General features: G+C 33.9%; 1 protein-coding gene across 2 annotated transcripts; it reads left to right on the top strand.

The window, feature by feature from the left end:
* Positions 1-1,797: 1,797 nt before the first annotated feature.
* LOC123544252 (uncharacterized) lies at positions 1,798-24,021 on the top strand. Of its 2 annotated transcripts, XM_045330318.2 has the most exons (8): positions 1,798-1,895; positions 2,990-3,388; positions 7,387-7,416; positions 17,840-18,238; positions 18,840-19,232; positions 21,609-21,737; positions 22,063-22,096; positions 22,469-24,021. In XM_045330318.2, the coding sequence occupies exons 1-8, from the start codon at positions 1,844-1,846 to the stop codon at positions 22,524-22,526; spliced, it is 1,494 nt and encodes a 497-aa protein (XP_045186253.2). In that variant the 5' UTR covers positions 1,798-1,843; the 3' UTR covers positions 22,527-24,021. The 2 variants fall into 2 exon arrangements, with proteins under 2 accessions (XP_045186253.2, XP_045186254.2); XM_045330319.2 differs by lacking the exon at positions 7,387-7,416.
* Positions 24,022-27,011: the final 2,990 nt, after the last annotated feature.

The following is a 27,011-nucleotide window of genomic DNA, read 5'->3' as shown; positions in this document are numbered from 1 at the left end:
TGTTATCTATTACACTTCTAATTTTAAAGAAAAGGAAAATAAACATAACGGGGGTAGACCTACCAATATTTATAACACTTTCTTGCCGAGATTAAGATTATCACGGCAGGTCACCTAGGATAACGGCTCCAACAACATTGATAACGTACATGTTTTGTTTTATTCTCTATCAACAATAACCATAATACATACAATGTTTAGAAACAAATGTATCTTAATATTTACAGTACGCTTTTTATGTTATTGTGAATCCTATGTGAGCCGTTGTATAACGAAGTGTATGCGAGGTAAGAACGACTTTCATCTTTCATAAGAGGACTGAGGAACAGGATAGTATTCACTTAAATGCGTTGCGTAGCAACCATTTCAGAACTGTGTTACATTAGTAACTGTGTCAAAAAAAACTAATAATAGTAAGAAAATGCGTTTGCTTTGTCTTGTGATGTAGCCGTTTGAATATGAATGTTTCAATAATTACTTGATTCAGATAAACACTAGTCTTTGATGAAATATTTCCAAATACTAGCAAGAATCTCATCCGCCTACTGTACTGTACAAAAGTGTTTTAACTAACTGCAGATCACTGGGATACATTTTGTGAATGAAATCATGTGCTACAAAGCAAGCTCTCTTGTGCTTCATTTCTACCCATCATTCAAGTCGTTAAATAAATGGTTATTGCCTTTAAATCATACTTACAATATGACATTTCATCCATGTTTTTAAGTCCTACCGTTCAGATTTCACCGCTTAAACAACGATGGAACCAACTGCACTGATAAAGCTATTGCCAATGTGTAAATATATCTGTTGCGTAAGTAATAAGTCTTGCACTGAATCATTTCATATTATGGTAACATTTTATGGGTGTCATGGATTACACTCAATTATACTGTGATAGAATTCCGCTTAGACCAGTGCTGGGGGGAGAGGGGGCGTGACGGGTGTTGCACATTTCATTGCCGATCATGAACAGACAATCAAACCGAGGCTGCTATTATTTTGCTTGGTTGCATTCTATTTCTCAAAAAAATCTTATAACAGATATTATTACATTAAATGAAAACTGATTTCGTTCGAATATGTTCTGGTAAATTAACCACATGTCTTTTTAAATTATCTCAGTCTTCATGCAGTAATATTGTCAAACTATTGTCCCAGTAAGTGTAAGAAACATTACATTTTTGAACGGAAATGTTCGCAACTTATTCCTACTTCCATCTAAACTATATTTCATAAATCAAAAGAATATTTTTTGAATTAGATTTCATAAACAAATGTCTGCATGCGGCTATAAAACATAATTAGTCAATACGTTAAATTGTTTAATTTAAAACACAAGGACATTATGCCTGTATAAATGAACTGATTCATTGAAAATTATTTTTTTCAACTGAGCATGAGTCAGTTAAGCTCACAATAGAAAACAGTAATAATTAACAATCTTTTAATTTCACAATGGTCAGTCTACAATAGTTAATGGTCTGTTTTTAAGGACACTGCCTCCAGATAAACGTCTGAATATATTTAGATTATATTAAAACGTTTATGGTGATTTACAAATCATATAATATGTTTTGCGTTGATATTATGTAAGTATGCATCTTAAATCATTGTAACTGATTGGCTTTCGCCTAAATACAATGTGTGCATATTTTACAGGTTGCATGCACGTTAGTGTTTGATAATTAATAACTGTTCAGAATTTACGGAATTGGTTACATGTTTTTATCAAACAGACAAGATTAAATATTATAGTATACTTTTGATTAATTCATAGCATCGTCATATGACATTAAAATTCTTTCACAGAAGGTAAAACAAACCAGGACTGAGAGGAAAAATGATGGCGTTTGTTTTAGTTGTTTTTTGGCTGACCACTGAGACAACATTAGGTAATTATTTTTAAATCTTTCATGCCTAGCATAAACAAACATTTGAAGTTATCACAATCAGTAACAGCATTGAGTGCGGACCAGTTAAAACATTTTCATTTACAATAAGTCTATATACTGAGCAGCAAATAATAATAATATTTTCACATTCCTATGGAAGCCCTGGAGGGACAATGATTTCCGTACTTCCCACTTCTGACTTCCAACGTCTGCACTTCTCACTTCCAACGTCTTGACTTCCTACTTCCGACTTCTAACTTCCACACTTCTGACTTCTAACTTCCGCACTTCTGACTTCCAACTTCCTGACTTTCAACTTCTGATTTCCAACTTCCACACTTCTTACTTCCGACTTCTTGACTTCTTAATTCCTTCTTCTAACTTTCGCACTTTTGACTTCTAACTTCCGCACTTCTGACTTCCAACTTCCTGACTTCTTACATCCGACTTCAAACTTCCACACTTCTTACTTCCAACTTCCAAAGAGGGAAAGTTGGAAGTCAGAAGTGCGGAAGTTGGAAGTCGGAAGTCAGGAAGTTAGAAGTAAGAAGTGTTGAAGTTAGAAGTCAGAAGTGCGGAAGTTAGAAGAGGGAAGTAAGAAGTCAAGAAGTCGGAAGTAAGAGGTGTAGAAGTTGGAAATCTGAGGTCAAAAGTCAGGAAGTTAGAAGTCAAAAGTGCGGAAGTTAGAAGAGGGAAGTAAGAAGTCAAAAACTCGGAAGTAAGAAGGTGGAAGTTGGAAATCAGAAGTCGAAAGTCGGGATGTTGGAAGTTAGAAGTGCGGAAGTTAGAAGTCAGAAGTGTGGAAGCTAGAAGAAGGAAGTAAGAAGTCAAGAAGTCGGAAGTAAGAAGTGTGGAAGTTGGAAATCAGAAGTCGAAAGTCAGGAAGTTGGAAGTCAGAAGTGTGGATGTTAGAAGTCAGAAGTGCGGAAGTTAGAAGTAGGAAGTAGGAAGTCAAGAAGTTGGAAGTGAGAAGTGCAAAAGTTACAAGTCAGAAGTGGGAAGTACGGAAATCAATTGTCCCTCCAGGGCTGCCATACATTCCTTATCTTCTCAGTATCGCATTGAGCTGTAAAGTATACAATCCTGCTTTTCAGTGTGTGGTTTGAATTTCACTTTGTCAAAGACGCGAGTTATATTAGGAACTACAGGAAAACTGTTCATGACATGTGATGTTACCGAAAAGGATGCTTCAGTAGTGTACGACCTCCAAATTCGGAGAGAAACAAGCACCAATTGGGAGACCTTGGCATTTATAGAAGCAGGTGTTACTGAAGACCCAGCTTTAAATAAACGTATTGTTAATGACAAGGATTTTGTTGTTGGTGGTATTCTGGATAAAGAAAACCCACTTAACACTCATTTAACTTTACAAATGAATATAGAGAAGATGATTTACGATGATGCCAGAGTATACATATGTGAGATGACGTATAAAAGTCACCATTCTGGAAGCACTTTCTCAATTAAAAGAAATGCAACACTTTTTATTTTTGGTAAATATACAATTTGTTATGATGCTAATAACATTTAGTTTTATTACCACAGCACAGCGTTTAGTACAACTTAGATCATAAACGCGACTATATTTTCATTTTCAAAATTAAAAAAAATTGTTTCGTATGTAAATCAGATGTTTCCTCCTCTGATGTTTACCCGCATCGTTTGTCACAAACCTCAATATGAAGCTCATAATTCTTAATAACAAATGCTTACGAATCTTAAAAATGTACTTTTATCAGCACTTTCTTTTTATAAAAGCCTTAATTAAACATATTTATGCATCAACGATGTCAACGATATCAACGCAAATCCGGACCGCTAGCTTTGTAGTCTAACCTGTTGACCACTGTTTCACTGATGCCTACATAAAGCAGCGATTATGCCTTTTATCCTTATTCAAATATACTAATAAACACTACAGTTGATTGATTGCCATGATAACAAAGATACGGTGGCTATTTCGTACGCAAAAATATGTTCTTCTATCACTTTCAGAAGCCAACAATAATAATGTCAAAAAAATTAGATCTTTATCTGCGGGCATACAGTAATCTCCTTCATTCGACTTGCTGTTTCTATTATTTTCTGTCAGACTGATTCTAAAACGCTCATTTTAGGAGGAGTTCGATAGATAATTCATTTACTAATTAGAAACTTACGGCAGACTTACGGTTGAAACAATCAATCTTTCAGACTTCTTACCACTTTCATTCGTACACTTAACGACTTAAGGTATTTGCACTGCTTAGTAATACGTACTTAGCCGAAAAGGAACCTCCAATTCTTTGATGTGTCGTAAATATTTTATTTTTATATAAAGTTTGTACGTAGATACATTGTATCATATACTTATGGTCTTTTTAATACACTGACGAGATATGAAAACGCAACAAACATATGCCTGACTATATTTTTTACACCACCACCTTGAATGTTTAACACATACTCATCTCGATACCCATTGTGTTCAAATTTAATCATCACAACAGACAATGGGTATAGAATATCGAGATGTGTATCTGTTGAACATTTCAAGGTGATGCTTTTTGTAGTACAAATATATTCAGGCATATGTGTGTTGCATTTTCATATCTCGTCAGTGTACTACATGTGTTTGAACCCTGTATCGACTGTTGTTTAAAAAAAACCCGGCCAATTTCCAATTTTCTTGTTTTGCACGTAGACTTCATTGGCTATGTAAATTTTTAGGTACATGTATCGATTCACAACTGAATTTTGAAGTTTTGGTAATGCCTAGATTGTCAGAGGCCGAGCGAAATAAGGCGCAAAGGGACGTTTCTGTCGTTGACGTCAGTAAGATGTTTGGTAGTAATCGGAGGACAATTTATGAACTTGCTAGAGGTTTCAGGCCTGTAAATGGCCGTCAACGGATTTATCTCCACTAACGCGAACGATATGCACTGGTTTGTGTTAATAATCACAAACGTCATAAGAAAAAACATACACATGCAATGCAATGTATATATCCAATGAAATAAACAGAGACTGAAGAAATTGTTAGGGAATTCTAAAAATATAACAATCGTTTTCAGACCAGAAATTGTAAATGTAAGCCATTTTTAACAAAAGTGTAAGGTTTATTTCAAGGACTGGCTTCATATCAATAGAAATAAATAAAAAAAACTGTACTTTCCCATATATAGCAGGGTTATCTTTCCAACGAGGTTATTTGTCCATCGGGCGTCATGATAGCCGCTTATCGAGTGTGATCTAAAAGCCTGTAATAAACAGTATCATCATAACATTAAACTTCAATTACCTCCACTGATAAAAAAGATCAATGGATATCGATTTCTAGTCGATGATTGTAGCTCAAATTCTACACCTTACAAATTGCCAAATCGTAAATAAGAATGTTTCTTCTTTGACCGAGTATATCTTATGTTGCGTGGCTGACATGAAAAGCAAGTGTTTCTCAAATGACAGCTTGAGATAATTTCATTGTTGATGTCCAGGATTTTAATCGCCAGTGGAATTCTATAGAAATCACATTAATTTTAACAATGACATAACTTAAGAAATGAATATTGAGGAGATGACTTACGATAATGCCAGAACATATAGCAACATTTTTGGAAGCTCTTACTGTTCTATTAATCTAGTAACATGATAAAGCATTAATTAGGTACCCGAAATTACAACGTTTATCATTAAGTTGCGCAGCACCAAGTAAACGAAATATGTCTACATTATCCAGATTATCCAAACTATATCATGCACGCTTTTTGAAACTGATGTCTGATTCCCTTATGAATATACTATATATACATGTATAACAGTAATAGCGTCTTTCTTATGTAACAAGAATAGCAATGCAATAAGACAAGGAGATATGCATAACCTCTCTTCCGTTACATTCATATAGATATCATTGTTTATGATCTCTGTACGTTTCAACATATTCATCTTGTTAATAAAAGTCTAACGTATAAGACCTCAATAAATTCAAAGAATATAATATATTATACTAATAAGCAACAAAGACTGACGACTTACGGTTTCATTTAATAGGTATTAACCTTTACCCTGCTTTAATAAACTTGTCCATCATTCAATTTTGAGGACAGTATCATTAACTGTTAAAAGGGGTGCATGCCAAAAGATATTGACTGAATAGCGGACTGTGCAGGTCATGATCAGACTACACAGATGTGCAGGTTGATCATGATCTGTACTGGTCGCAAAGGCAGAATCAGTCGTGTCCAGCATGGTTAAGAATATTCATTGCAGTATTGTTTTGAACCTTTAGATCTTGCATTTCATATGTCATCACTAAACATCTATTTTCACAAAAATTAAACATGCAAGTATACCTAGTTTATCCTAATGGAAAGTGAGACAAGGATTGCAGTGCCATATCTGTAATGCCCTATCATGGTATGTTCATAATAGCTGCATTTTAGGAAATATATGAAATAAGTCAATTTAATATGTTTTCATTAGAATTAATTCTCGATCATTAGAGTGCGTATTTTGGAACGTAACGATGATTAAGTTCTCAGAGATTTTCAAAAAATATGTATAATTGTTTATAATCTATTTTATATTATCGGAAAAGGTCTCGTTATTGCTTCAAGTAAGACATAATAAAAGGATAAATTAAAGATGGCATTATTTTGTTACAATTCTGAGTTGTATTTAAATTTATGAAATACATTAGACAAACAATGAATTGGAATTGAAGGCGTGTCACTAGATGATCACTTTCATGCTGTTCTTTAAAAGTTTTTGCAGTATGTGTGCATGAAAATAATTATTTAAAGGCGCCTATATATTTAAAGGTGGTCAATCACATTTGAGCAACATTTTATAACATTTTTCGGTTTTCATATATTCTGTTAAAGATTTATCTAAGGAACAAAAAGACCCATTAAACAGGGCAAATCTCAACTGGCATTGTATATTTCTTTTTAATTTTTGCGAAATAATGTTATTTCACACTTACGCATAACAAAAATCAATATGTATGTTCACTTGATGTTTTGAATAGAAAGGGAAAAAAGCGTTCATTTTCGTACAAACAACATTGGCGTTATTACATAGTTTTAATTGATATATGGATTACATTATCAAATAACAAATGCCAATGATTTTTTAAAATATATAACCTATTGACTATACATGTATATGCATCTGCTACTTATAGGACTAATTCTTCCAATTTAGTAAAGTATTTAGTAATATGTAAGCTTTCAAGGTTGATCGCTAAAAGCCAGTCTTGTCCGATCCTGCTGAAAACTGAACTGATTTAAGTAAAGTAGCCATAACTGCACACTAATCTGGATATCTGCCGCAAACTGGAATTTAATCCGAGGGCCAAACTGTTAACCACTTTGACACTAATGCCTTTTTAAATAAGAACTATGTGTTTAAATCTTATTCAGATAGACTGATACAGTTTTCTTTGTTGCCTTGATAACAAAATTATGGCATTTTCTTAGGCACATATATTTTATATTATCACTTTCAGAAGCCGAGAATAAAACGGAAGGACGAGCAGGTACAGTTTTTCCTTCTGTTTCGTAGCTCTTGCAATTTTTATTATGACTTTAACTTCTGTTGCTGAATACTACACTATAGTTAAATGAAGATTTGACGTATGCTAACATATAACCGTGCGATAGCTTGCAATGAACTAGCATGTTTATTAATTCAATTTATTAGTTAACTAAACGATATGGAAAACCATGCAAAAAAAACAAAAACAAAAACAAACAAACAATCTTTTTAAGAGAGAACTTAGTTTTGATTGTTTGATTGAAAGTGCAATAGCTTTGAGAATAACTTTAAGAATAACACCTGTGTGTGGTTGAAGCTCTGTGTGTAAATTTCACAACTTGCTATTTTGTACAGTAACATTGAGACGTTATCACTAACTTCCAAAGCAAGATACATAGTCCAGTACTGTTGCTTGTTTCAAAATTTAATCGCCAAACCTGCAAACAAACACAAAAGTAGAAAAAATGTATATATCGTCAGCCATGCAGTTACCTTTCCATTCCACTTGCTTTTTTGTGTTGATTCTTTTCTTTCTGTTATTGCGTGCTCTACTCGATTCATAACGCGCATTTCAAAACAGCTTGAGAAATAATTTATTTACTAAACTAAAAGCGTACAACAGCTATACAATTGAATAAAACAGTCTCTATCCACTATCAAACGACTGTGTTCATGTTTCACAAAGGTAATTTTTGCGCCGTAAAATTTTTATTTCCGTCTAAATTTTGTACGAACATGTCATAAACGTATGGCCTTAGGAAATACTACACGTGTTTGAGCCCTTAATCGATAGATGTTTCAAATTTTCTCCATTAAGAACACGAATCACATTTATTTGTACATGTATCCATTCACAACTGAATTCAGGAGTATTCGCAATGCTTATTTATTCTATACCTATTTTATCTATCCAATCGCGAACGTTCATTTGCAACACGTGACCGTACAATATATTACGGTATTTGGATGCACGTGCGTACAAAAATCCTGTATTTTCTGAATTTGGACGCACGCGCGTACAAACAATCCTGTATTTTCTGTATTTGGACGGTTCAACAGTCCCATGTTAAACATACGATAAAGCCCGAAACGCGTGAAAATGTTCCGAATGTAAATCGGATGAAGTAGGCGCTCTATGTACAGAGTTTGATTATGCGTCTTGAGATCTGGATTTAATTTGAGGTTTTTTTTGTTTACAACACACAAAAACGAGTCAAGGGATAACAATGCTATCTGATTTAGATATTAAAACGTTCGTTTATAATCAAAAACTTAAAAATACAGTAAAAAGGATCATCAGATGTTGGAATATTTGAAAAGTCGCTTAAAGAAGCCGTTCCGGACAAAACCTAGAAATTGGTATCAGCCCTGACTGTCTGAATAGCTACCTCAGCAGTTTTTATTTAACGGTTAAGAAACAAAATGGAGAAGATTATGAATGGCAACGGACGGGCGGTCAGCATCAAAAACATGTCTGCTCTATAATTCAGTTTTCGTCGGATCTTCGCCAAACTTGCTGACAATGTTTGTGGGCATTACATCTCGGCAAATTTCGATAACCAGCCAAATTGTACCAGGCACTCTTTGATTATAGTCCTTGAATTACTCGAAAAACAGTGAGTTTAGCTTTGTCCGCTCTTTTAAGTCGAACAGTTTTCATCCGATCTTCACCAAACTTGCTGACAATATTTGTGGGCATAATATCTCAGCCAAGTATTATTACCACCCAAATCGCCAAATGGCTGTTGTAGGGAGGTTGCACTATATACTTATTTTAATGGTGATACGCAGAAAAAAAAAAACATTCAATGAATTACGTATATTTACGTATGAAGTGAAATAAATATAGAATGAAAAGGTTATTTAAGGTCTAACATTGTTCTGTATAATATATATTTGCACTCATACCTAGCTGGGAAAAAATAGAAAAGGCAGGAATACAATATTCAGTGAAACATTTTTAATTTAAACTATTATTATAGCAAGATAAAATAGATATAGAATAAAATGGTTATCTAACATTGTACTGTACAATACGAGATATATTTGGACTCGTACCCAGCTGAGAAAACCATATTGAACTCGCCTAACGGCTCGTCCAATATGGTTTTCTCAGCTGGGTACTCGTCCAAATATATCTCCGTATTGTACAGAAAAATGTTAAATAACCTAATAGTATTGTCAGAGGCCGAACGAAACAGCGAACGAAGCTATATATTTAGAGGACAAAAACATGATTTACTATCGGAATGGCAGAGGGTGTTAAGAGAGTATTAAGATATTTGTCCGGTGATCCATTAAATTCGCCTTACACTCACTGAAATCAATCACTGTATCAAAACATTTTGCTTTTATATTTTTCCTTTCCTATTACTTTTGTTTTGTAATTTTTATATTGATATCATATTGTATTTTGCGACCCAGTGGCAGACAATTCTGATGATATCACTGAAGCCTTACTAATCTAAACAGCGAGGAGAAAAGAGGAAAGCAGGGCACATATTCATCAACATTTTAAATCTTAGATACAAGAAAATTGTTCAATTTACAATAATAGCTTTACTCAATTTACCATAGCTTTACTAATACAATTTTACTGAACTGTCTGTTCTGCAGAATGTATATTCATGCCAAGATTCAATAGTTAACAATGACAGAGTAAGAGATAGATTTATCATTTAATTTTTTTTGCCGATAGGTTATAACGAAGGGGGGCAATTATCACCATTTTGCTGCTTTTAACACATAGAAATTAAGTCAGTGATTTCGTCGATTTTAGCCCGAATCAAATCATTAGGTAGCGCTAATTCCGAGCGCTACTTGTTCCTAATCAGTCTAAATCGGTTTATCGCTTGGAATCTTGTAAACCAGACAGCGCTGACATTTGGACCCTTTCTAAATTTCCGTTGAAGATGTTTTACATCCCCAAAACATATGTAAAACCATTTTACAATTAGAACCCAGCGTGTTCTTGTTGTGTGTGTTTGTTTCTGATATGCATTTATTTCTTTAAAACAATTCTACCAAAATGTCAATTAATTTATTATGACATTAGAGCTCTTTGAGAAATGACAAATTACCAATGCAATTTACGTTGACCAAAACCTTCTGGAAACAGTAAACGCCTCGAATCTGCAAAAAATTGTGATGATTTGACTTTACAGTGTATGTCTATGAACTAAAATATAACTGGCTAAAACAGTAAAATATTTTATCGCTTTTTTGCCCAATGCCAATTTTTCGGCTAACGCCATCTGTGACCTTGGCGACTACTTGATGACCATTAAAGAAAATTATATCAAATGAAGATGTATACAAACTCTGCTGATTGGACGAGGTGTATTTTTTCATCTTCTATGGTGCACGTGATGAAATGAAGACGAAGCGTTTGTCTTAATGAGAGTGTTTAAAATGTATTTTTAAAGCTACGTTTTCCTCAGTATCTTTAATTGAATATTGATAAAGCTAAAATAATAGCAGGTTTAATAAATAAAAACCCTGTTCAATCCAACTATATCAATTTACAAAAAGAGCTAATACGTCTGAGTATCACAATAATAGGGTGTGACAACGATCGATTAAGATCTTTGGGTAGAGAAGTGTCTTCCTGAAACTGCTGCAGATAAACGAACAAAAAGAACCATTTAAATTGTTAAGTGTGATGTTTAGATTGCTGTTTGAAAGTAGATGGATGATAGACACACAAATGATATGAATTCCTCTTACTTTTGTCTTATTCAATTCGCGCCCATCAATTTAAGTATTTCTTGTTAGTATTACAACTGGCACCAGACCTGTATAAAATGCCTGTTCATTCTTCCTACCACTAGGTATTCTTTAAGAACCTGGTCATAAACGGAAAATATACTAACCCATTTCAATTCCACATTTCATACGTAAAACGCACAGTTTGGAAAATGTGTACTGTGGATATTGAACAAGTGGTACACAAAGAAGCAATTTTATAGATAAAAACTGGTTATGTTTTCGAACCACTCATTTTCGTGTACTATGTATGGCTTATTGGCATTTGTTTTTGCATGATCACACGAGGCGCGCAAGCAAAATCCACGAGAACTAGCTATCTAGCTATTGTTATAATGACCCTTTTATTATATACTTAAATCATTTTGGTTTTTTTGTTTGCTTTTTTGTTTATTATTGAACGAAGTCTTCAATGTCTATCGATGTTAAGATAGAAATCAGTGTAGTTTTTATGTGCGCTATTTATAGAATGTCTCATGTCATGCATATTAAATGAAAGTAGTCCGGCAACATACAGTACCAAAAAGTACAATGCAGATTTTTTTCCGCCTGTTCTTATTTACTTGTGAAAAAAAAAACAAGCCGTATTATTGACAAAATTTATACTACTGTTTGCAGATCAAATTGCCCCTTCAACTTTTTTGAAATCAATAGAGTTGCACGTTAACGTCATAAAAATCGTAAAGCTGAAGCAATTTTTGGAGTAATCCTGACAGTTTAACCCCGCCCCATCCGCAATAAATTATTCATTCATTGAATGCTTCCTTTTTTCTTTATCTTGACGTCACGCAAAGCGAGCACTCTGACTCTTTCTTTGAAATGTCAAGCCCAGTATATATCGCCGTACTTGCATACATTGTAAAGTTCAATAAGGTGATAATAGATTATGTTGTTTTAAAGGTATAATATAGTATATTTCAACTACGTTCAAATGGAAACAGCGTTTTTTGTTTGTTATGACAATTATTATCGACGAAATTTCCAACCACGCAATGTATATAAGGTTTTATTGAAAGGTATCATTGAATCTTCAAGCTATGCCACACTTTTAGATCTAATTGTCATATTCATTTGTTATTCTAACTTCCGTAGCTTAACTATCGCAAATCTAACTCCATTATATATCTAGTTTTTTATTCTTTTTTTTTTTTGGTGGGGTTTACGTGTATGTGAATTATCTACTATTTATTCGAAGTCGTTTAAACACTATTTCAGTTATTTACAAAGGCAGTTGATAAGCCTTGTCTTCTTTCATGGAAAGAACCAGTTATAGACTCACACCGAGGTTTAGTTTGTTTTATATTTGTGACGGTCAATCTAACAGGACCAAAATAATTGAGGATAAATCACAGTTCATCGCCATTTAAAGTGATTGGTTTTACCGCTTGCACAGATGTGTAACGCTAATCGTGTTAAGGTTTAGAAGTATATCATCAAAACACAGAAATATTTGATAAACGAACAACATCTTTACCAATATTTTACCTGACTATTACATGTTCTGCCGTACACTCCCGTACGACGGATACTTAAGATATTCTGAAAAAATTGTCCCCCTTTGAAAATGAATGTCATTTGTAAAACAATAAAAAATAAACAATTGCTGAAAACTGTGTTCCACCTAGTTATGTGAAATTTCAACACTCGTATGCTATTGCAAATGCATCAAAATAAACATATGTAACATTTCTTTGAAAATGGAGTTTTTAAAGGCGTTCAATTGTCCGGAAGTGGGGCCCCTTTAGGCAGTCCTTTTCCTGAATTCAATGTTTATATCAGTACAAGGACACTTGTTTCGTAGAGTAATAGACATGTTTTACATGCTGTTCAATTTTCAAGTGAAACAACTCTTTCTTTATATGATTTGGTGTTGTTTGATTTCTTTTTCTCATAACGAAAGGCTATAAGCGTTAAGTACATACATATATGTTTAAATCTCCAGAAATGTAATATGCTCAGTACATCTATAAACGCTACGTTTTTACCCTCGATTTTTTCATACTTTCCTCTATAATTTTCGTGAACATATATATTTGAATTATATCAAGGGTCTAAATTCACGTTTAAACAAGCACACAGTTAATAAAGTGTAAAACCATCATTTGCATTTACCAATGCAAGGCTTCTTTGGTTAAAAATATTGCTGAAGACTAAATTGCTTTTCTAGATGCACTCAGTATATCTTGGAGAATTATGATAATTTTTACATAAATTAATGAGGATTTGAATTTATCTCATATCTGCAACAAAACCAGCATGTAAACCCAGCGATAACAATTTCTTTCGAGAATTTACCGCGTTAAATATATTCATTGTGGAAGCTAAACACGAGATAAATTATTTAAAGGAAAAGTTTGCAGCAAAAGGTACTGAAATTTGGCAGACAAATGCTGTAATATATAAGAGTGCGTCTTGTTTTTCACAGCCACGCGGCCTAAATGTAGTGTGCATTGTGGCAAGATTCATTTAAGTTTTAAATGAAGATTAGTACATCTGTTACAGTCCGGCTAAACATCCGTTCTAACAGCATGTAAATCAGCATTTTTCGTGTCATGCAGCCAATGCAAACAAGTTCATTCAATTTATTCGTATAAAAAATACTTTAAGGGCGGAGTTACATATATAGACGAGGTCCAAAAATAGCTTCAACATCGCTGCTTTAGTGGAGTAAAGGTAAAATTCTATCAATTAAAAAAGGCGAAACGGCAATTTGATCTGCAAAAAGTAGTATAGATATGTGATACAATTATAAATAACATATGGGACGAAGTCAGGCTTACTACTTGTTTATTAATTGCCTCTCAAAGTATAAATGAGACAACTGCAACATTTGCCTCAGTGTAGCTACGGTGCACTGAATAATTCACAAACTGTCGTCAGTAAACTAAAAGTGTCCTTTTGCATTCCTTATTGAAGACAAAGTAAATGTAATTTGATTTTTGTTCTGGTGAATTATCCACATATCTTTTCTACAATCTCAACCTCTGAGCAGGAATCTTGGCAAGCTGGAGACGCATGGTTGGAGTTTGTTATTATTATCTGATGGAGTCTTTCTGAACTGCGTTGTTATAAATTAAAAGCATAGTACACTATTTCTTGATTACTACACTAACAAGCGAATGTGACTATCAGATTTTGTGATCGAATATTAATGAGCTATCAGACACATCGTCATATTTATTAGTAAGTGCGTTATATTGTACATTTTAAAACAAGGACAATATGTCTTTACAAATCTACTGACTCACAAATTGTAACAATTGAAAGTTATGTTTCATAAATCAAACAATTAAACACGAACAATCCTTTTAGCGAGTTTACAAAAGAACACTCTTTAGGGTCTTCCTAAGTGCATTCTGTGTTGTCAGAATATCGTTATGTTTACAATCTATCCAAACGTTTGTGGAGTATTATAAATCATATTGTTTGCTGATATTTTGTAAGTATGATATTTGTAAAGCTAAATTACGTCATCATAAACCTTTGACTGATTTATATCATTGTAACACCGCCTCGGTAGCCTAGTGGTAGAACGCCCGCTTCGAGTGCGGTAGGTCGTGGGTTCGATCCCTGTCCGCGTCATAACAAAGACGTTAAAATGGTACTAGTAGTTTCCTCGCTTGGCGCTCAGCATTAAGAGGATAGTACTTTGACTGGTCAGCACGGTGTCAGTATAATGTGACCACACACAAACGCACACACGCACGCAAGCAAGCACATACACTAATGTCATTGCTTTATGCAAATAAAGATCATTCACAGAAGGCAAAACAAGCCAGGTCGTAGAAGAATAATGTTGGCTTTGTTTATATTGTGTTTTTGCTGGCCGCTAGGACAGCAATTGGTAACTATGTATTTGCAAACATATTTGATTCTTGATGCTATGTTTGGCGTATTTTGCAAAACAATTTTGAATTGTTACGCCAAACTAAATAGTAGGTTCATGTACCATGATCGGCCATATTTTCACATCGGTTCGAAATTGTTATATTAATATGTGAATTTTAGAGTATTTGTTCTGGATAATATTCAGAGACAAACACGACACTATAGCTTGAGAGATGTATATATTAACAGAAGATTTTGAACAGATCGATTGGATGAAAAATGACATTGCCAAAGTGATTAAAAAACGTGTTTCTCAAATATTCAAAGTCCTCTACCTACCGAACATAATTTAAGCCACACAATTGTTAACTAAACCACATTTCATATACTTTATTTTGTTCGAGTAAGAAACATTAATTTAAACAAACATTTAAAATAATCAAGATCAAAAATACCATTTAGTATTCACCAACTGAAAAGAAATCTTCGTTTCATTTACAATAGATTGCGTTTTAACGCTGTTACCAAAGGCACGTGTATGGAGCAGAAAATAACACGAACATTTTAAAATCGAAGTCAATACTTTCGTATGGCCTATCTCTGATTTTGCTGTTTATTTTCAGTTTATATCTTGAGTTTCACTTTATCAAAGCCACGAGTTTTATTAGGAGCTTCAAGGAAACCCTTCATTTTTGTTGTTTTGGATTTAACGCTGTTTTTCAACAGTATTGGCAGTTAACCGAAACAGTGTTCCTGGATTCTGTATCAGTACAAACCTGTTCTCCGCAAGTAACTACCAACTTCCCCTCATTAATCAGAGGTGGGGGACGAATGATTTCAGAGATTTTATCAAATCATCACGGAGAACATACGCCTCGAACAGGGCTCGAACTCACGACCCCGCCATCCGTAGATCCGTTCTCTCCCTAATGAGCTAAACGGGCGGGAAATCTCTTCATGTCATGTCATGTTACAGAAAATGATGTTTCTATTGTATATAACATAAAAATACGGCGATAAAATGCCATGGTGGGACATGTTAGCAGTTGTCGACACAAGTAAAATAAATGCACCAAAGGCATAGTTGGTGACAAGGATTTTATTGTCGGTGGAATATTAGATATAAAATTCCCACACAAAACTCATCTAACTTTAGATTTGAACATTTTGAAAATGACACTGTATGCTGCTGGAGTATATGGATGTGAAATGTCCTATAACGCTGGATTTGGCGTGGGGAAATGAAAATCATTTTATGAATTAATTACAACCTGTGAATAAATCTATTGAATTGACAATGTCAGTAGGTAGAGCGTTGGTCTACGGATCGCGGGGTCGCGAGTTCGATCCTCGGGCGGGGCGTGTGTTCTCCGTGACTATTTGATAAACGACATTGTGTCTGAAATCATTAGTCCTCCACCTCTGATTCATGTGGGGAAGTTGGCAGTTACTTGCGGAGAACAGGTTTGTACTGGTACAGAATCCAGGAACACTGGTTAGGTTAACTGCCCGCCGTTACATAACTGAAATACTGTTGAAAAACGGCGTTAAACCCAAAAAAACACAAACAAAAAGAAAAAACAAAAATGAATTGACAATGTTACGATATTTCTATAGCCAACATATGACATTAAAACGTATAAGTTAAATAATTCAAAATTATGTCTCAAAATTAGCATGAAATATTCGGTTCTCTTTAATCATGGTCAAATATCTCAAAAATAAGCATACGGACCTATATGTTTTTTCACCAAATTATAGGCCGTATGTGTATTTACAACTGTGAAAAGATTCATCAAAATCTACATTGTAGAAGAATTTCTATTCGCGAAAATGTTATGAAAGTCATGATTTTCTCGTAGACTATCATTATGAAAAATTGCGTGAGATCCACATTTTTCAAATCAGTCTAGCAAAAAATAAATCAAGCACACGACCATATTTTTATTTGCTGAATTTTCTAGGTATATTATGAAGTTTTGAAAAATCGGTGTTAGATGAAATTCCACCTTGAAGAAAAATTTTCGATTCAAACGTGCAGAACAACCTTAAGTTCTACAGTTACGTCATTTCTACTTCTTCTCCAACATTGTTGTTATTCATTTCGCTTAACGCTTAACTTCGTACTCTTCCAATTACATTGTCATTTTTCATAAAAATACAATGCAATCAATAATATAAAATTTTCCTTTAAATATACCTTCGGGGACGGATCGATCTACTATTGTTATCTGAACTTGTGGTCCAACCCTTTTACCTTTCTTAGAATGATTTGTTTATGTTCTGTATATGTCGATTGTATATGTTGTCATAAAAAGGAAGGAATAAAATATGTTTAAATCAATATAAAACAGTAAAATTTCGAGTTCCGCAACATTAACACCAATGTGGGCTCTAATGTCACTTTTGGCTTTGAATTCTCTATGTTGGGAAATCATCCAGCTGGCGTACGGAAGCTCGGTGGTTCTACTAAGATGCCCGTCCAACATAAAATAATATGGTGATTATTTATTTTTACTAATTCGTATTTGTTTTATACAATAAGTAAACCTTAGAAGACTATTATTCTGGTCAACATAAAGGAAGAAACAAACACTAATTTGAAAGCAGAGATGTTATTTTGGTGTGTATGTGATGCATTTAGTACTTGCCTTTATGTCTAGCTTTAACGAATATTTAAAATTATCACTATCTGTGACAACATTATGGACCAATTGATAACGATAACTACATGTACTGAGCAGCACATAACAGTTGCATTTTATCTGAATAGTCAAGACCTTCGCATGACCTGTCTTCGCAATATTATATTGAACTTCCTTTTTTTTCAGTTTCCGGCTTGAATTTCACTTTGTCAAAGACGCGAGTTATAGTAGGAACTACAGGAAAGCTGTTAATGACATGCCAGGTTACAGAAACAGACGTTGATGTATTCTATAACATACAGATACGGCGAGAAACTAATTCCGGATGGCAGACAATAGCACTTATCGAAGCAGGTGTTACTGAAGTGCCAGCTTTACACAAGGACATTGATAATGACAGGGATTTTGTTGTTGGTGGTATTCTGGATAAAGAAAACCCACTGAACACTTATTTGACTTTACAAATGAATATAGAGAAGATGACTTATGGTGATGCTAGAGTGTATAGATGTGAAATGACGTATAAAAGCAACATTTCTGGAAGTGCTTTCTCTGAAACCAGAAATGCCACACTTTTAATTGAGGGTGAACATATATTACTTTTTGTTATGATGCTGATAGTATTAATTTTTGTTTTTACTAAGCAAAGCACTTGGTACAATTTAGATCATCAACGCGACTATTTTTCATTTTCAAAATATAAATATGCTAATTCTGTAAATCCAGTGTTATCTCCGCTGATGCTCAGTCATATCGTATGTCATATTTATACATAAAGATCCTTCCCTAAACGTACTTTCACGTGTTATGACTGACAATCTCTGTAGATAGACATATTCGCAGCTATGCATAACAGACCTCAAAATTCAGCGTATGTTACTTAATACCAAATGCCAGTTATCATTAAAATATGCCTTTATCAGAACTCTTGTCTACTAAAGCATGGGCCAAACACGTTTATGCATCTACTTCTGATTAAACTCAATCTTTCAATTTCGAATAGATTATATGTAAACTTTCACTGTTTCTATTTTAGCGTTGGCCAAAAACAGTAATCCATGGACCATTGATTAAGATAAGTACAGGTACTGAGCAATAAATAACTGTTTCATTTTATCTGCATAGTCAAGACTTTCGCATGACCTGTCATCGCAATATTACATTGAACTTCCTGTTTTCTTTTCAGCTCCCGGCTTGAATTTCACTTTTTCAAAGACGCGAGTTATAGTAGGAACTACAGGAAAGCTATTATTGACATGTCAGGTTACAGAAACAGATGTTGAGTTCTTATATAGCATACAGATACGGCGAGAAACAAATTCAGGATGGCAGACTATAGCAAATATCGAAGCCGATGGAGTGCCAGCTTTACATAAAGACATTTGCAATGACAGGGATTTTGTTGTTGGTGGTATACTGGATAAAGAAAACCCACTGAACACTTACCTGACTTTACAGATGAATACAGAGAAGATGACTTATCATGATGCTAGAGTGTATAGATGTGAAATGACGTATAAAAGCAACATTTCTGGAAGTGATTTCTCTGAAACCAGAAATGCCACGCTTATAATTGTTGGTAAGTATATTATTATAGTTATGATGCCGAAAGTATTCGTTTTTACTCCCAGAAAGCAAAGCGTTTGGTGCAACTAAGACCATCAACTTGACTAAATTTCCACATTTTCAAAATGTGCATGTATTGCGTCTGTAAACCGAACGTCTTATTCTCTGATGTATAAGAATCTCGTTCGTTTAATTGATATAAATTATTTCATAAAGAACAGCTATGCGATAACACAGAGAAATATTTATGCACAGAGCTACTCGCCATGTCATGAATGATTATTTTCGTAAATACCCCATTCTCCCATTGTAGGTTATACTCAAATATATGCAAAAAAAAAGTAGAACTTAATTAATATATGGATTTCATCGATAGATAACGAATGCCTATGATTTTTAAATATATACCTTTATCTATGAAAACATGGACTGAATACGTTTTTGCATCTGCTAATGGTTGGACTTATTCTTCCAGTTTCAGGTATGTAATATGTAAGCGTTCAAGATTTATTATTTAACATGGTCCAGTCTCTGCCGAAACTGCTGAAATCAGAACTGATTTAAGTAAATTATCCAGAGCTGAACACTTATCTGGTTATCAGCCGCAATCCGGAATCGAATTTTCTTAGGCACATTTGTCTTCTATTATCACTTTCAGAAGCCGATAATAAAACGGAAGAACGAGCAGATACGGTCCCTCCTTTTGTGTCGTAGCTCTTGTAATGTCCATTATAACTTTTAAATTTATTGCGAATACTGTATTGTAGTTTAGAATTAACGACTGCAGGAAAATTTGACACAGTAATTTGTGCACTTTAATATATGCCAACATTAACCACGTGATTTTAATACCAGCATTTAATGAATTCATTGTGTTAGTTAAACAAACTGGGACTATGACGAAATGGAAAACCGTTCTTTAAATTTTCACTGCATTGTTTTCTATGTGTCAAAAAGAAAACGGTCATAATAATTATTTCTCTAGCGGCTTTGTCTCACTCTTTATCTCTGGTCAGATCGCTCTGTGTCTGTACGAGTATCAAGTTGAAAGTTGGCGCCCTGAGTGGCTGACTTTGCGCTATATAAAGCACCTTCGAGTATGTTTATCGTGAAAAGGACAGTGTATAAGACTAAATCTGGTATGATATTGTACATATAATATTCTTCAACATTTAAAATCTTAGATGTTAGACAAGCAAATGTTCAACACTGAGGAGACGAAGAATGTAAAGTTTGATACTTCGAAAAGCGAGTAAATTAACTGTACTGTTTACTGAATCAATAACAAACGTCTTTCAGTACGAAATTGTGTTTCGGACGTTCCTCTAAATGATTTTTTCTTCTTTTCACTGATCATGCCCCTTCATAGCAACTTGTTGTTGTTGCTAAAAGTACGTGTACGTTAAGCTCTCGTACTTGCAGGCCTGAAACTACATTTGATGTCATTGTTGTCCAACTGCTTTATATTGACTTCTTATTTTTGTGTGAATGTGAAGCATCCATACATACACTGCGGAAGGATTTCGTTTTCGGAGGGTGTGTTCTTGACACACTTTGATTTCTACTGGATCGTGGTCTTGGTTTTTTTTGGTTTTTTTTTGGTCTTTAGCTGCTTGTTCCGAAGCGCCTGCAGCTTCCTGTTTGCTTTCAGGAACCTTAAATAAGAACTTAAACACGAAGTTAAGAGGGTTATTTTCAATATTTGGAATGTATTACTCAAAGTTCCCTTCTGTTGTAATTTGTAATATATGTTAAGGGGAATTTCCAAATCTAATTCTTTAAAGAAAAGAATATGTTGTTTTGAAGGCAACATAATTAAAACGTGATGACATTAAAAAGGAAAACCGTTTTTGCATTAAAACTTCATAATTTTCCGAAACACAACGTATTAGATAAAATATTACACAATTCAAAAATAAGAGGTCATTCGAGAATAAAAAAACTGTGACAGAGGATGCAAGGATACGTTTGATTTGGCTATAATAGATACATTTTAACAAGATATGCTTTAGCCCATGAACTCCAGCGTTTGTAAACTCTATGGTCGTAATCAGGAGTGAAACACATAGAGTCTAGTTGTCCTTTACAACCCAGAGTAAACACAAAGAATCTAGTTGTCCTTTATATCGTTTTATCAAAGTATAGGTTCCAAGCGAACTGTTTTTATCATTTATCTTTTTATAAACTCCTATATTAGCAGTTTGAAAAAAGTTACTGTGTCGCTTAACTATTTGTAACTGTGATGTACATCAAGAAGCATACAAATGAGAGTCTCAAAATTCATTTTTATTGAAAGGCATCTCCTGCTTGTGCTTTTACTATAAACTCGGAAAACCCCGCTTAGATTTTGATAAACGCCACGTAAGCCATTTTTAAACTTACATTTCAGACACATTGCAAGATTCAGAATGTGTCCGCCAAACCAATTCTGTGATTGTTAGCGTGATTTTGGGAGTGGCAATTATTTTGATCACAATTTATGCAAGTTATATAACAGTGATAATGAGGAGAATGCGAGGTATCTGTATTTATCTTATCATTTCTTGGAATTTTTTAATGCCACAAATTTTGTAAAAGTCGTGCAGCCAGACACTAAGACACTAACTGGGTTTTCCCATTAGAAAGAGTTTATATTACTGTTACTCTAGATCTTAAAATTGATAAAGTGTTTTTCAAAGGATCATTATCCTATTTATGACATTATTTATGATATTTCTCGAGGTCAACATATTTCTTGCACACTAATATACACATGTTCTTATTTACATATTAGCCAGGTAATAAGCTACACAAGTTTTTCCAAACGATTATCAAAAAAGTATATCTGCATTATTTTCTTATAGGTAGAAATCGTCATTGTGAAAGATGTGAAATGCTGTAAGTTATTTGTTTAATGAAATCTGCGGTTAACAGCGGATGAAATGAATAATTATTGTATGTCTGACAGTTTTTATCCCAAAGTCCTATTATAAACATTAGTCCTCTCACTTTAAAATAGACGGTTCATTAGTTATTTAGTATTTTAGTTTGCATCGGTATTAGCATAATACTATTTGTTATTACGGGACTTTTGTCGACACTTTTCTATTCTATCGATTCCATTTACACAGAAAATGCATTTGTTTGCCAATGCATTCATTTTGCAATGGCAAAATTATAATAAAAACTCTTGACAAAATAGTTATAATATTGTTTACAAAAGTACCAAATGTAAAAGATATATATTGATATATTTATGATATATTTCAGTAACGCTGCACCAGTAAATGACACAAGCGAAATTCAAAACAGTTCAGACGAGGTATAGATATCTCTCGTAATAAAGGAGAAGATACATTGTGTACTTCGGGCTTATTATATTGAAATAAATGTGGATAAAAAATTATCGGCACAGTTTCCGTATTTTGACAGTTTCAGAGAATAATAATAATAAACAGCGCATAAAGTGTTCACAATTTGCTTTTTTGTTGAACAGTATCGTTAAAACATATAGGTTTTAATATTTCAAATGCTTTTAAAGTTGCAAATCTGAAGCACAAGAAATAAAATGTAGTTACATTAATAAAATTTGGGTAAAATGAAACAATCCATTTATCCCTTTATGGGTTTTCTCAGTGTGTTAAGACAATATTTAACAGCTTTTTCGTTCTTCAGTACAACTTCTTTACACCAAAGCACATAATAAGCGCAAAATTGGCATTGTAAAAAGACGTCCAAAAACGGCAATATTGTTTTTATCATTTTAAGACCTAGTTTTATACGCATGAGCAGAGGCCATCCTACTAACAGTTGAACACCATTAAATAATTTAATTATTTTTCTGCCGTATAATATAGTTGACACTAAATTGATTTTTGTGTATCATTCTATCATTTTACAATTAATGTTTGCTTGATATTCATTTTTTCATGGAAATATAGATTGTTATACCCTTTAATAATTTGTTAGCGTAAATGAACAATATAAGCACAAGGAAACATCATGCTGTGAGTATATACATACCAAATAGAGCCTAATCCGTTTCTTTGAAAAAAAAGTAATAACAAATTGTACATATTTTAACATAACAGGAATTTCGCAAGAATCATCCATGAATTTATGAGAAATACTTTCTGCCTAACTGGCAAATGAAGTAGAACATTTTGAATAATAAAGGTTTTGTTTGTTTTGGATTTAACGCCGTTTTTCAACTGTATTTCAGTCATGTAACAGCGGGCAGTTAACCTAACCAGTGTTCCTGGATTCTATACCAGTACAAACCTGTTCTCCGCAAGTAACTGTCAACTTCCCTCACAGGTAATTCAAATGAAATTGCACATCTTGCATTTACATTGTCTTGAAATGTAATTATCTAATGTAGTAAAAAGACGTAACATCGCAAATTCTCTCTGTTGACATCTCTTTAGTCAAATTACAGGCGATATTTTCTGTATGTAAAAATAATTTGAAATTGTAATTATTTTTCACTTCGACAGATGAATATAAAACTTCAGTATGTAAAAACAAAGCGGCCTGCATCATAACCAAGACTCCATGATACAATCACATCTAAACAGTCTTGAAGGAGTTGCAGTGGCTTCCGGTTCAGCACCAAATTGAGTTCAAAATCTTGACACTTACATACAAAGCCATGCACAATGAGTACATTGTCGATATGCTGGACATGTACAAACCTCGTAGAGACTTATGGTCGGCAAATGGCCCAGTGTCTTTGGTTGTACCGAGGAGTCGAACAGTAAAGCATGGTGACAAGAGTTTCAAGCATGCAGCTCCAAAGCTTTGGAATGCCCTCCCAGCAAGCATCAGAATAGGGAACTGGTTCTTGCACATGACACTCCGTTTTATGATGTTGAACATTTGTGCCAAGTTAAATCAATATCCCTCCTTGCAGGAAGAAGAAATGCTCCGGACAAAGTTATTCTTGAATTGATCTTTGACCTCTTAGTGTGACCAAGTTAAAACAAAATCCAACCATGCATGAAGAAGAAATGCTCTGGACAAAATCATTCTTCAATTTGACCTTTAACCTTCAATTGGACCTTGACCGTAGACATAGGGACGTGATTCCTGCACATGACACTTCTCCTTATTGTAGTTAAAATTAATGCCAAATATAAGCAAGCGGGCTCGACAAAAATCGTTTTTTGATGATAAATTCAAAACTAATCAAGATATTTTGAAAGTTTAAAAAGTTCAATTTATAACCACCTCAGAAATCTTTAGAATGATGTATAATATTAATATGAATGGTATTGCCTTAATTTAATGAGAAAACAAGAAAAAACCTTGTTACCGAAAAGGTGGATCGAACAGTAGTTTAATTTAATACTTACTGCTACACAACTGACAAGGACTAAATTTATAGCACTAAAAGTCATCAAATGAACCAATTTGTCATGTGTACAGTGAAGTACATTCTGGGAAATATACCACCTCCGATCTATGTATTTTACAAAGTATTATTCTGGCCAATGACATGATGAATGTCAGATTTGGTTGTATGAGTAGATAAGCAATGTTCCGAGTTAATGAAACATTGACATCTTCTGTCCCTTGCCCAATAACATTCACCATTTTTATAAACTGATTTTCCATAATAATTCTTACTGTTGGTGTTCCATTTTGACAAATGGGCTTGCAGAATGGGATAATAGAAGCATTGGTTGAGCAGATGATGCAGATTGTGGAGTAGTAGCCTGCTGCACAGGCACCGGCACAGGCTGTACAGTTGGCTTGGTGTACTGGTAGGTGGCAAAGATGGAGATATAAACTGCAAAGGTAGAGGGGTATCTTCAACGAAAATGCTGTCATTCTGTTTTTTTCTGTGAAATAAAAACAAGAGATTTGTGTACACACATATGCCAGTGCTCCAGATCAACAAGACTTGGTTGATAACAGCAGCCAAGTAACCTAATAACTGCTTTCTAACCAAAAAGTTCATGTGTAATGAGTCAGATAGTATAGAACATTTTATAACCTGGTATGGTTAATTACAAAGAACTTCACCATCACAAAATGTATGTAAATATGGTAGACTATAACTTGAAGTTTAAACTGAAGCAGCAAGCTTGAATACTTCACCAGTATTTTATGCCGCAAAATACGAATCCAATCAATCAAAGTAATGAAACTTTTTTTATTTATTTTGCCTAAACTTTAGTTGAAAAAGGGTAAATATGTCACCAAAATTATCAGTCGACTATGACCAAAGTCAAACTTTATGTGTATTTTATTGTCATAAACCTTCAGGCAAATTACGAATGAAATCCATGCAGTCTCTAAAATGAAAATGATTGGAATTCACAATGTTTCTACAATTTATGTCGAAAAATAGCCATAACTCACCCAAAAATACATGGTTTATAACCAAAATTAAACTTGACTTGCATTCAATCATAATATCTAATTTCTGATGGACGGATGCATGGATTGATAGACAGGGGCAACACTTCATGCCCATTCGTAATTCTTTTAATGGCGGGGGCATAAACATCTTTTAACCAGAACCTGCTTATGTCATGCCAATGCCCTCTTGGTATTATAGGTTCCCCTAAGTTTCAATGAAATCTGGCAAGTGTTTACTGAGAAATAGTGCAGACAAAAAAAGACAGACAGACGAGCCAACTGACAGATAATGTGATGTGTACAGTTTCAATACAGAACTAGAGATTGCTTTTAATAAAAGCACATGTCTCCCCATACCGCTTTATTTGTATGGAATGGTGAATGGAAAAGCATTTTCTGGGCAAAGTACAAAGAAATGACTCCTTAACTTGAAAAGAATAACTGCAAACAATATAATTTTTGCAATAAAGTCTTTTTTAGGAAAGTGAATGGGAACAAACAAATCAATATATCTCCCTGCATATGGAGAGACATAATGAATAACATAGTAAAATTTGGCATTTTAGTTCATTCAAGGGTACATCACTATGGCCCTGTTCTCTGATTTGACCCATAAACGAATCAGAATAATATCTTTAAGCTAAGCACATTCTATATAAATATATTTAGGACTGGTGAAGAAATGAGGGTGATAGAGTAAAAACATAGTGAAATATGGCAGATTTTGATAAATCAAGGGCATATAACTCTGTTACCACTATCCGAATCTGACCTATAATCGAACTTGAATGAGATCTTACAGGTATAAAATCTCTATGTAAATATGATTAGGATCCGGGAAGAAACGAATGTGCTAGAGTATAAACATCATGAAATACAGCATATTTTGATTAACAAGGGAATATAACTCTGGACCTACTATCTCGATCGGACCTATAAAGAAAATCAGAATAAGATCTTATAGGTATACACATTCTGTGTAAAAACGATTAAGATTGGTGAAGAAGGTGCTACAGTATAAAAATAGTGAAATATGGCAGATTTTGATAAATCAAGGGCGTATAACTCTGGTCCTGTTATTCAGATAGGACCCATAATCGAAAGTGAATAAAGTCTTATAGGTATACAAATTCTATATAAATATGATTAGGATTCATGAAGAAATAACGTTGTTAGAGTGTAAACATCATGAAATATAGCATTATTTATTTCAAAAGGCCCATAACTCTGGCAAAAATCATTCAACCTGAAAATGCTGAAGATATGCAATACTAGGCTTGGTACTGAACATTCTTACAAGGTTTGGATGAAATGCCACCAGTAAATTTAGAGAAGAAGCGCAGACAAACTTTATAAAAAATTACCTTCAAAGGGCCATAACTCGGCCAAAAATCATTCAACCGGAAAATGCCGACAATATGCGATATACTAGCCTTGGTACTGAACC

This window comes from Mercenaria mercenaria, chromosome 10 (assembly GCF_021730395.1).
Source record: "Mercenaria mercenaria strain notata chromosome 10, MADL_Memer_1, whole genome shotgun sequence".
NCBI lineage: Eukaryota > Metazoa > Mollusca > Bivalvia > Venerida > Veneridae > Mercenaria > Mercenaria mercenaria.
Note: the sequence above shows the minus strand (reverse complement) of the source record. Positions and strands in the feature narration are given on the sequence as shown.

Coding starts and splice junctions, on each gene's coding strand:
- LOC123544252 (XM_045330318.2), top strand. CDS start 1,844: ATGATGGCGTTTGTTTTAGTTGTTTTTTGGCTGACCACTGAGACAACA. Junction 7,417..17,839: donor TAAAACGGAAGGACGAGCAG/GTACAGTTTTTC, acceptor CTTTTTTTTCAG/TTTCCGGCTTGAATTTCACT. Junction 19,233..21,608: donor TGCCACGCTTATAATTGTTG/GTAAGTATATTA, acceptor CTTACATTTCAG/ACACATTGCAAGATTCAGAA.